The sequence below is a fragment of the Cupressus sempervirens genome, chromosome 11 (assembly GCF_028749045.1).
Source record: "Cupressus sempervirens isolate cs-2001-9-10 chromosome 11, ASM2874904v1, whole genome shotgun sequence".
NCBI classification, from domain to species: domain Eukaryota; kingdom Viridiplantae; phylum Streptophyta; class Pinopsida; order Cupressales; family Cupressaceae; genus Cupressus; species Cupressus sempervirens.
In genome coordinates this window covers 834,596,990-834,609,763 of record NC_143128.1, presented here as the reverse complement: position 1 = coordinate 834,609,763, position 12,774 = coordinate 834,596,990, and the positions used below count along the sequence as shown (strand labels likewise).

The following is a 12,774-nucleotide window of genomic DNA, read 5'->3' as shown; positions in this document are numbered from 1 at the left end:
TTATTGAAGTTACATGCCTACTAAAAAGAAGCCAAATAGTAGAGACATGTTTTTCAGAAGAGAAAAAAAGTCAAGAATGGAAAAAAAGAAAGCACAAAGTTTCAGAAGAATGACAATTTTCCCTGCTAAAAAGTCCAGACTAATAGCCCATTGGTTAAATATAAAAAGGTATATAGAAGATACATAGAAAATATTTATTTAAAAAAGAAAAGATGTCCTTTGTATGCATGCTACAATATTTATTGACAAGCAAAATCACAAGTTCAGCTAATTACAATATGATAGATTATACAATTTCATTCGACAGTAGATTACAATGTTCCTTTTACCTATTCACTTTGATCTTAACAACTGTTGAGAGGAGATGCAATGTGCATTACATGACTGCATCAAATATTCCCCCATATCTGTTTCGTTTTTCGGCATGCTTCAAAAGTTGCTAAGTGACCAAGTAAGTTTTCAAATAGATAAAAGCCAACATAAATAGCAATCATTATTGACATTAGAATATGACACTATCCCTTCACCATATCATCACTTTCAGGACACATTCTTGAGTTGCTTAGATTGGTGATCCAAACTTCATCTACTGTAACTGGTTGGTCATCATCATTACGGTGCCAGCTCCAATGTGCATGAGTTGCATTATAAATTGAAAGTTCACCATGTCCAAAGCTTGCTTCTCGAAATACTGAATACTGAGGATGTGGATCCAAAAAGCTGAGGTACAAAAGTATAAGCATGCAAATGGAGGTAAATGAGTGAAAATGTCAAAAATAAAATTGTAGAGAGAATATCTTTTATTTATGTGGTCAACAAACAGAAAAAATGAGTTAAGCAAACAAAGTACATGCAATATCTAGTGGATGAGCTCAAGTGGTAAAATATTGGTACTTCGCACCAGACTACCAACTTCAAATTTGTAGGAAACATGATAAAGCTTTGAAATTGGATAAAACACTGCATCCAAATCACTAGATATGGCATTACCCAATAAACTGGGTGCAAAGTTGCAGGTGAATTTGGAAAAATAAAGAAACCTCCCAGTCCGAACATTCAAGATCATCCTACAAGGTGAATTAGCCAAAAAATGAAATTTAGACAGACAACGTGCAAAGTTCTCTTGTACTTACTTGGTTGCAAGTCCTTCCCTATTTCCGCCATCTCCTATAGTAATGTGCATGGCACCACATGGATTAATGTTTTTTTTGTAAACTCGAGTCTGAAACAAAGATAGGATATCAGACAATGTTACAACGATCAAGGAAACTAAATTAATTTAATGCATGAAAAAAAGACCATGTAAGCTACTTACAAATCGCTCATAAGCATGCACATGACCAGCAAATACCATGTCCACTTTAGCTGTATAAAGTAGTGGTTCCATGGCTTCCATCATGTCATCACCTTCTCCTTGGTGAGCAGTGTTGCTGTTATACCATGGAGCATGAAATATTACAATAAGCCAGGGCGTTATTCTTCTATTTACTCTTGAGAGGTCAGCCTGGATTTGACAAGTTTTCAAAGGCTTAGATAACTTGAACCAAAAAAATTGTTCTTTTACATTTAGAATTTTCTGTATTTATATCTACTCAAAAGAAATTAAATTAGAATTTATGAAAAAATAAAACTAATACTTAAAACCACAAACAATAATGAGGTGCACCTGAAGCCACTTGTATTGTTCTGAATCCTTTCCATAGTCTGCATATGAACCAAGCATGATTATGTGTACCCCTGCAACTTCAAAAGAGTAATACAGGTTGGACTCTGAACCACTTTCTTCATAAGGCATTCGCCATCGTGCATTATAGGAATCAAAGGAATGAGTTAACAGTGGAATCTTTTCAATCTCATGGTTTCCTTCTGTAACCATCCAAGGCCTTTTGCTTGACAAAGGCTCCACCAAACGGCCAAATGAGTCCCACAGATTTTGTCTATAATCTGCATATGAAAGATCACCAGGTAAAAGAAGTACATCGTGCTTGAAATTTTCTATATGCTTTAGAGTTGATCCTGTCCACTCTGTTTGGCCAAGGTCACCTATGGTAAATGAAAAACAAACCAAAATGTATTTAGAACATTCGATGCATTTAATATCGTTTTACAGTAGCATAGAGGAAAATTAACAAGCAAACATTTTAGGACTGGTAAAGAAATACAACGAGAAAACAGAAGCAAGAAGACTCGCCCAAATGCCACAATGAAAGATCTTTCAAAGTTTCTTGATGATTCTCAAGAATTATCATCCAAACCAAGATCCTAGGATTTTAAAATTTATACTAGGTGCAGAAGTAGAAATAATACAGCTATGCAATCTACCATCTGACTATTATTTTGCAATATCTTGTAATGGAACTCCTTTCTTCTAGTTGAGAAATGGGAACATCTTCCATCTCAGAATGTTATATGATGCTTAAGAAAGAAAGAAATGATATTAAGCAAATTCAATTATGTGCAAATTACATTTTTTTGAATAATGGGACTATGAATCAAATTCTTCCATTATGAACATAAACGAAAGAATAAGATGGCTACTAGTACTTCAGTAATTCACTGTTAGCTCCATGTGAGCTAAATCTAGAATATTCCATCTTTCTGTTGAAGGTCCATTTGCTAAGTGTCCTAGAAGTATCTAGTAACCATACTCCTTTCTTCTGTTTGAGAAATGGGAACTTCTTCCACCGCAGATTGTTGTATGATACTTAAAAAAGAAAGAAATGATATTAAGGAATTTTATCAAGTGCAGTTTACATGTTCTGAAAAACAGGGAAGGAGTCAAATTAGAAACTTAAAGTCATTAGACGTCTACTACAATACTCACAATTAGCTCCATGTAAGCTGAATCTAGATTTGCAGTTGATTAATGCTAGATTTGCAGTTGATTAATGCTCTATGTATGGTCAGCAAGAAACCATGCAACATTTTTCTGTTGAATCTCCATTTCGCTGAGTATCCTAGTTAGAATACTTTTTGGTAAATTCTATATTTGTTTTCCAACATTAATGCCTTAGTAAGTATCCGGATTGAAATTTGAAAATTTCTGGCTAATTATGTCTAAAAATTTCAGTTTCTGTTGAAAGAAAGTAATGTTGATATTGATATCTTCAACAAGGTGGGTACTTACTGACTATGTTAACAATGTCACGGCATTGAATGTTGATTTTCATTTCCATTTCATTTAAAGGTGCCTGAACCTGCCTCAAGGAGGTTCTTGAATAGTGGATACCTGCAGTTTGTCCTGAAAATCTGTTTGACACTAGCAGGTTCTCAGGGCTTCCAACTTTCTACCCCCTGCTGATTAGACCCAAAATGAGATTTCAATGATCAATGACATGGATGAGGATGGGTGGAACAAATGTGAAATTAGTAATTTGGTGTTTACTCCTATTGATGACCATGAAATCCAGTAACAACCCATTGTTACTAGAACAGGAATTGTTGTAGAACAGATTCAGCAAGTTAATGTAGTCATGGTAGATGCAAAGCACTCTAGCAAGATGAAAAGCTATACAGCTGTTTCTGATGCTATTCCAAAGGTTTTACAGGCATCAGCAGATAGGATGGAGAGGAGGCAACTACAGTCGTCAAATCAACAAACTAAAGATGAGGATTTTGGCTCCACGGAGGCCAGAACTGATGATTCTTTATCTTATTGTACACTTTCTTCTCACTCTTCATTAGAAGATATCCCTATTTCTCTTAGAGTTTGGATATACAAGCAGTTACTCCCTACATTTGTTGAAAATTTGATAAAGGATAAGGTAAATGATATGGTTGAATAGTTCATAGAATCATTGATCGGTTAGATTCTAGGAAAACTAGAGGACAACACAAAGTTGCAACACATGATTATACAATTAAGGGTTGGTCAGACTAGGAGGCTAAATGGCATGGGGGACAGGGACAAAGGAAAGAATCTTTGGAAGATGATTGCCAAGCTGTTCCTTCAGGGTTTTATTAGTTTTATTTGATTTATATCTTTTAATTTCTTATTGGTAGTACTATTAAGTTGTGAAAACCATATGTTGATCTTCCTGTGACAAGATTTTTGTGATTTCCAATCACTAATTCTTTTCATAAGCTAAGTTACAATGGTAAATATTCAAGATCTTAAGGGATAATTTTATATTTTTGCCTGTCTTCTATGCACACTCATATTTTTTAACTTTCATTCCAATAAAGAAGGCATTAGGAATTGGAATTCCTGGAAGATGACAGGAATTGGCTTTTTCAAAATCCGGTTTTGAAAATTTTCGTGTTTGTTTCAAAATTGGAAAAATGGAATTAGCATACCAGACTTCCAATTTTGCCTCAAAACCAGGTTTTTCAACTTCCTACTAGCAAGTAGGAATTGAAAATCAAAACCTGGTTTTGTTTTATAAGGAGTGTAAAAACAATAGATTGAACTACTTTTTGAAATTTTCCTTCAACTCCAAGCTTAAGAATAAAAATGTGTCTTCACAAGCATCTTCCGAGTGAAACAAACAGTTCAAGTAAAATCCCCAAAATCAGAATGAAGATTTGCAAAACCTTGATTTGGCTAAACCAAGGTTTGTAGAAATCCCAGATTTTTAAATTCCACGAACCAAACGGACCCATTTGACATCAACTCCAATTTTGTGAACATTCTTTCATTGTGTTCTGATTTTGCAGAAATCAATTGATAATTTCCAATGTGCAGTATCTGAAATAATGCAAACATATCCCATCACTACAACATTTTATGTCAGCCATCAAAGTTAATCATATCCCATCACTAATCAGCTGGTTAATCATGTGAAATCTACCATCTTTTTCTTTCACTTCTCTAGTAGACCGAAGGCTCAAATTCTCAACATCTTCCACTTTAAAAGAGGATCTCTTCTGCTTCAATATCTTAGGATCCCTCTAGTAGCTAAACAACTTAAAGATTGGCATTTACTTATCAATAAAGAAGGTATGGATTGCAGAAGAGCACTAATAAATGACTTTCATCAGGGGGACAAATGGCATTGATTATGGCAGTCCTTCAAGACTTGCTTGTATCTATTTCCTCTATCCTGAAGATTCCAGATCTAGCTTTGAAATAATTGGATTCCCATGCCAGAAATTCATGTAGAGTGCTTTGCAAGTAAAAAGAAAGTGGTCCCTTTTTAAATGGGAAACTCTTGTCAATCTAAGTGGGAAGGTGGCCTCCATCAAGCATAGTAAAGCTTTGACAGCTAAACTTTACTGGAGAATGCTTAAAGCTCCTTTTGTGTTGTCAAAAGCTACAATTTGAGCCAATTATGTAAAGAATAACACCTCAAAGAATATCATTTAGTTGTCTCTTGAATCTTCTTCCAAATGGATCATCCATTCTTGTTCTAAAAGTTGGGGAAGCTCTTATAAAACAACACTTGTTTTGGAATGTATGTAATGGTCAGAGTGCCAAAGTCTGAATTGATTATTGGGATGGTCATCCACCTATCATTACTCAATTCCAAAAATGGAAGACTACCATGGATGCTTTGCATGAAATAGGATGGATCAAAGTTGTTCACTTCTATCAGCCCACTACTCATCCTCGGGAGATCGGAAATGTTGGATTCTCAAATTGGGAGACTGGACAATATTGGATTGATACAATTGTTGTTGGTAAAATCTATATTGTAGCCAACGGGTAGAAGTGTATCTGAAAGGGCGCATGACGGTTGAGTCACCCCTTCAGGAAACTATATGTACACTGTTCGGAAGGGACTTTGAAACATCATCATAATCATATTGTAAGCATTGGAGTGGATATTGCATATATGAATAAAGTATCTTCTCTGTGTTATATTCTACTGTACTACATGCGATAAATATCCTTTTACCTTGTATGGTAAACATTTGGTGCCACTGCCAATTGAAACTGGAATGAAGGAAGTGTTACAAAGATTAATGCCGAATCTGCTTAACAAGGATGGGAATAAGATAAAAGATAAGAATGAAATACACATAGCACAGGAAGTTTTAATTTTAGCATAGGTGGAGCACAAACAAAAGCTTCAGTAGCTTACCGACGAGCACCGAGGGGGTGAAGGAGCACAGACAGAGGGAATGCATTCACCTAGCAGACTGAGGAGTGCCGAGGAATTGCTAAAAGAGACTTGACATGGATTGAATTAGGTGGAAGAGACAAGGGAGGAGTTCCTTAACTTGTATACGCCAAGAGTAGAGAATCCGAACTAAAGGGAAGAAACTCGCACGGCTCGAAGTGCCGAAGGAGCACGAGCGTGGAGTGAACTCTTCATTCCCGATACACTCGACGAACGGATATAGGCAGAGAATCGAACAACTTGGCTTGAGGAAGATCTTTTCTCACCGAGTAGCGTGGTTGTCCAAAGTAGGGCGGTTTTTTGAAGCAGCACATTTGTGCATAACAGCACGGGTACTCAGAACAACACAGGTACTCAGAACAACACAGGTGCTCAGAACAACACGAGTACACAGCAAGTACCACAGAATCAAAAGAAAGTAGCAATGGCAAGACCAAAGGAAAAATTACTGAAGTTCAACAGTGATGGGACGACAAATCTGATCAGACACTGCAAGACATACAAAATAATATGTACAGTAAATGGTGTAATGGACCAAGATGACTGGGTTCGACAGTTCTCGATGACCCTACGAGGTGTAGTGATTGATTGGTTTGCAAATGTTGATCCTCAGAAATTAACTACATGGCCGAACATTAAGAAAGAATTGATAATAGAGTTCCGATTACTAAGGGACGATGATAAAATTGTAGCAGAAATATATAGTACGAAGCAGGGAAAAAATGAAACGATTTGTGTATATGCAAGAAGGTTGAAAGAATTGGTGGGGAAGATGGAGAGCCTACCGGCTGACAGATTAAAGAAACGATGGTTTGTTGAAGGGCTACAACCAGCATTAAAGAAGAAAATGAAGATTGTAGCTCCAGCATCATACACAAATGCATATAATAAAGCGATGGATCTGGAGAGTGAGCAGAAGACGAGCAAAAAGAAGCACAAATCATCAGACTCATACGATTCATCTTCTAAAAGTAGCAGCAAGGACGAAGAATTAAGAAAGTTCGAGCATAGCAGAAAGATATGTTACGGATGATGAAGGAATTCAAAAATATGAAAAAATATCCTAACTCAGTGAAAGGGGAATTGTGGTTTACAGACTATAAGGAGGAGGGCTACAGAAAGGGCTCCTGCCCGAAAAAATAATTTTACGATATCTGCCAGATTGCGAGACATTCCACAAAGGAATGCCCGTTCAATATGAAGACAAAAGGGTAACAATAAGTGTTGCTGACACAAGAAGTATCCACTGTAGAAGCAAGAACGAAAACAACCAATGACACAACCTCAAGTTGTTACCAGAACAATAACCGAAGTGGACGAGGTGGTAATAATAATAATAACAATGGAGGCCGAAGTCGGATACAATACAACTCGAGTGGACGGCTGATGATACAATACCGTGTGTGCAACCTCTGGGGGCACTTTGCCAAAGACTGTACCACAAAGGAAATGCCACAATTGTTATGCAAATGGTGTGGTTCAGGAGACCATGAGGATTTGAAATGCCCTGAGCAAGGGGTGAACTTGTTAGGCATTGAAACATGTGATGAGGAGACACTAGCCATTACCCGCGAACAAGCGAAGAAGGCAATGTACACAGATGTAGAGGAAGAAAAGAAGAGGTTGCAACAAGCACGGACGGAGTTGGAAAAACAAATGGGAATGGAAAAATTACAAAAAAAAGACATTGCTGACACCTCGAAAGGGAACCTGGCAGAACAAAATATTATAAGGCAAGTAATGCAAATAGAAGTTCCTATAAAATTAAATGACCTTACAATGCCTCAGTTGCGGACGGCGATACTGAACATGACACCACTCCTGAAAGCAATGGAAGAGATAGGAAAGGATGGCAGTGGAGTGACTACAACAAGCCCAATGCTACTAGCACTCACTACGGAAAGACATCTGGCAGTTGTAGAGATGGGTATTCTACGAACCATACTCACGGACACAATCGTAGACGGAAGGTCAGGAGTAAACGTACTATCGGAGGATATATGGAAAAAGTTGGGACAACCTACATTGTGGCCACCTACATTTCAATTACTCACTGCGGATTAGCACAAAATGAAGCCATTAGGGACCCTGATGGCACAACCAGTAACCATTGGAACGCAAACATTTCTATTGGATTTCGTGATCATTCCATTAAAAAGAAAAGGGTAAGACACCATCCTTGGACGGGGCTGGTTGGTTTAAGCGAAGGTGAAACATGATTGGAAACGAAATACCCTATCCATGGAACATGGAGGCCTAAGATTTGTAATTGACTTGCACACACAAATGATAGGTGAGGAAGCAACGTCGTTGGATTCTAAAAGCGAAGGTGGAGAGGATGATGAGGGGAAGAAGAGAATGGAACCTAATGAAAAGGGACTATTGAGACTGGAAAGAGGGTCTAATGATGATGACTTGGACTCGGTGAATGGCCTACTCCATTGGCAGATGGAGGACTAAGAACTCTTTCCGCACTATAATATCTTGAGGATCGACAAAGGTAATAAAGGAGAGGAAAATGAATTTCCGAAAGAATACAAAGAAGCGAAAGAAGGAAAGGTGGTTATAGCTGAAGCTGAAGGAAAGAACATATCGTATGGCCAATACAAGAGGAAGAACATATTGTACAAACCCAACAAAAGGAAAGAGTCCATTGTACGGTACACGGTGAACAGACCGTGCGGAAAGAAAAGGTTACACCACACCACGGATATAAGTGTTAATGTTTGGTAGCTTCTATCGGATAACTCTTTGGATATACATGTAATTATATATGAGATATAATTCTATGTGAGATATAAACTTATTATATGTGAGAAATATATATATATATATATATATATAACAATAATTAAGTTTATATAAATTAATGATTTGATTATTGAACAGACATGTCTATTCAATAACCTATGCTCAATATAAATGAGAGGATGTTTCATATGAAAAACATATACCTTGAACAGGCAATGTTATTAATAATGCAACAATATTTCAAACTAACATGGTATTAGAGCAGGTTTAGTGCTAGCCTATGATGTTTCCAAAATGAAAATTGTTGAGTCTAATATAATATTTGAAGTTGTCAAACTAAACATCTACAACCACTTCTATATTCCAATCAATCTTACATATATTGTGCGTAAGAAGTAACACCTATATAAGAAGTAACACCAGGATGTTGTGATGTAGTCACTTCACTCTAACGAAATTGGTAGGCATGTTGAGGGGCCTGCGTAGCGCAATGTGTAGTCTGCATGGAAATTATAACTTTAGAATAGGGTTTGGGCAATCTTCAATGCGTTGTGAAAGTTTTTTTTTCAGGAGATTGGGAACCCCGCATATTACCTCAGATGTTGATTCATATGTTTTATTTGGTGATCGGCGTTGGCTTCAATTTTCCGCCTGTGCTTCTGAATGATGATAATGGTAATGAGAAGCACCTTTTGGACAATGGAAATTTGCATGCATCAAAGTCATTTCATATTTTGACGTCACTGCTATTGAGTGTGTCAAAAATGGTGAATAAGGAAATGACAGTGAAATATATATTCAATAATAATAATCAAACACAATATGAATAGAGGGATTATCGAACTCATTGTGCACTGCCAAAAGGAAATAGGGAGGAGATATAGTGGTATCAATTGGAATGGTTAACAAAATTGACAATCAATAAAATATCACGTACACCCAGCGTTGATGGAGAATACAGAAAAGACACTTATTGTCCACATTAGCCTACAATTTAGCAATAAGAGATCACAGTTCCTTGACTGAAGGAAAGGTTGGAGCCAGTGTGAGGAGAAACAAAGAACCCACGTGGAAGGATATACACTGTGGGAACAACAACTAGATAGTAACAAAGAAGGAGATGGTTTGCAAAGTCTATTGACTCAGAGCAAAAACAAAAAGGACATTTGGATTGATTGAATAACACATACAATTACTTATCATTGCAAAGAACAATATATCGTAAAAGTCCCTACCGTTATCCTCTAGGATAATATGTATATTGCAAAAGATAACATATATTTATAAAAGGCCTGTGGGATCACAATTAGGGTATCTAAATGTATCTGCACAAGTACCAAGACATATCGAAGGTCTTTTGGGATTTGGATACTATGTTTGTTAAGAGAGAACAATATTGATATCGAGGGGTGATGTCTAAGAATTTGACATTGTAATATATATTTATCGTTAAGAACGATCGACTTGGAATAAAATAGAAAGGGAAATGAACTTGCCAAATTATCATGAGGAGATATGTTTGGAAGTGGTGATTTACTGTTCTCTATGTCAACCACTAACTATCCTAACATATAATGGAGTTGTATTTAATATTAGCAAGAGCATGCATCCGAAATCAACTGGATAAAAGGTGAGTTTATGACATTGTCATTCCTTAGTATTCAATTTTATGCATAATATTATATGACATAATACTAATTAAATTATTATTGAAAGGATGATTCTAATAATCTACTTCAATGAAATAAGTTCAAAGTATATATTGTTATTAGAAAGATCTTATTTGAGTATGATATTAATATCTCTCTTATTTTTTTATGAGTTATTTGCCTTGATCTTTTCCTCCGAGAATGTTCTTGTAGGACCGAGAATGTTCTTGCAGGAAAAAGAGGGAGATTAAGATTCAGAGGGAGAAGACTGAGGATGCTATTTAGTTAACCTTCAGTGAATCCAATCTTCTTGATTGAGAGGGAGTAAACCCAATAAATAACATATGGTATCAAAGGGAAAGACATAAACAAGTAATGAAGAAAACATAAGCATTTGGCAAAAAGAGTATGGGATCGGAAGAAAATCACAAAAATGGTGAGTTCCATGGACTTCTATGTGGGTTTGAGGGTGCTAATTTGGTCTTAGTGGCGGGAGTGCTGCCCCTCGACCCCGCTAGGGGCATTGCCTCCTAGACCCCTAGTTAGTTCAATTATCAGTCTTGGGAAGTGTGACCAGTTGATAAGACCTGGAGCTATTGCAGGCATGGAGTGTTTGTATGCCAAAGGTGGAGAGAGCACTAGAGCAAGCCTTTCGCGAGGGGTGCTACACTTTGAGGCACTCGGAGTACGTGTTGGACGTGAGGCTGTCTTGGTGAATGCATAGAGAGCTCAGGAGGAGCTGACCATACAGTTGGAGATAGTAGAGTGACACTTGGCTCAGCGTACCCAAGAGTTGGAAGCAGAGAAGGCGGCACCAGTGGCTATCAAGGTCAGTTTAGCTAGGGAGACAGTATTGTGTTAGCAAAGGCTACAGATGCAACATGTTTTTGGAGACCAACTTGGTGCAGGCATGGGAGGAATGTAAATGTGATGTGACGGAAAAAGATCTATCCTATTATAGTTAGTCACAATTAATGTATTCTATTTTGTTAATCTATCTCGACAATGTTGCAATTGTCGTCCAGAGACGACTTTTCTTTTTTGGGGGGGATAATGTTGTCAGTAAAATCTATATTGTAGCCGACAGGTAGAAGTGTATCCGAAAGGGCGTGTGAGAGTTGAGTCACCCCTTGGGGAAAGTATATGTACACCATTTGAAAGGGACTTTGGAACATCATCATAATCATATTGTAAGCATTGGAGTGCATATTGCGTATATGAATAAAGTATCTGCTCTATGTTATATTCTACTGTACTACATGCGATAAGTATCATTTTACCCTGTACAGTAAACAACAATTCTCCTAGGTTATTCCCTTTTAACTTCCTCATAATCTGGTTCCCCTAGCCTTGGGAAATAAGTCTACTTGGGTGAATATACAGTATCTTTAAGCTATGCTGCTCTAGACACTTGTTAAAGGATATCTTCAAACATATATGGCAGTCGTCTACTTGGCCCAAGGTGGTTCATTTATGTGGTTGGTGCTAAAGGGAAGAGTCTTAACATGGGATATGATAATGAAATGTGACTTCCACGGCCCCTTTGTTGTGATATTGTGCAAATATGTGCTTCAGAGATTGCTATCACATATTTGAGAGATGTATTGTCATTGATGTCAACATATTTATTTGTTGAGACAGTGTTGCAGAGATGTTGCAGGAATGTTCAAGTGGAAAGACTAGATTGGTGAGACTATTATATTCCAGATCAGACTTTGCGTAGGAACATGTGTTGAGGGATGTCTATAGTTGGCCTATGTCAAGTTACCGAAGTTCGCCGTAAGATTATAATGAGTTATGGCTGATTTATCAGAGACTAGTATTTCGATGTTCAGGCGAAGTTAAAGAAGGGACAGAGTGATAGTGCTTGGATCGGTGTGCATCGATGTGACAATATTTCTGGATGCGAATACTATGACGTGTTTAGGACTTGGAATTGTCTTGGACATGATTTGTTCATGGTTTTGAGGATCCCAAACTATGTTTGTGGATTGGAAGAGTTTACTAGTTGTTGTTCTTAATGAACAATGTAGAGATGGTTATGGATTATGAGACAGAGGTGTTGTTGACGTTGCTGAGTTAGGTGCTTGTTGATATCTTATGATCGTGTTCTATTCATGTTGTTGGATCATAGTGATTTGTGCGATTGCATTGGAGAATTTTTTGGAAGTGTGTTAGTGTTCATCATGTTCTTGGCTGATTTGGTGCTGTAACTTGTTGTGATGGATTGTGTCATGATTTATGGAGTTGTGTGTTTGAGAATATTGTTATGGATCATTGCTATTTCTTAGTCGACATTCAATGGATCCAAT

General features: G+C 37.1%; 1 protein-coding gene across 1 annotated transcript in view; it reads right to left on the bottom strand.

Moving 5' to 3' along the window:
• Positions 1-262: 262 nt before the first annotated feature.
• Positions 263-12,774, bottom strand: part of LOC149532147 (purple acid phosphatase 18-like) — a 36,153-nt gene continuing 23,641 nt past the window's right edge. Inside the window, exons 3-6 of the mRNA XM_089808842.1 lie at positions 1,667-2,043; positions 1,316-1,504; positions 1,134-1,222; positions 263-720 (exon numbers count right to left, since the gene is read on the bottom strand). Of these exons, the coding sequence (XP_089664968.1) occupies positions 516-720; positions 1,134-1,222; positions 1,316-1,504; positions 1,667-2,043 (860 nt within the window). The 3' untranslated portion in view covers positions 263-515. The remainder of the gene's footprint in view (positions 721-1,133; positions 1,223-1,315; positions 1,505-1,666; positions 2,044-12,774) is intronic.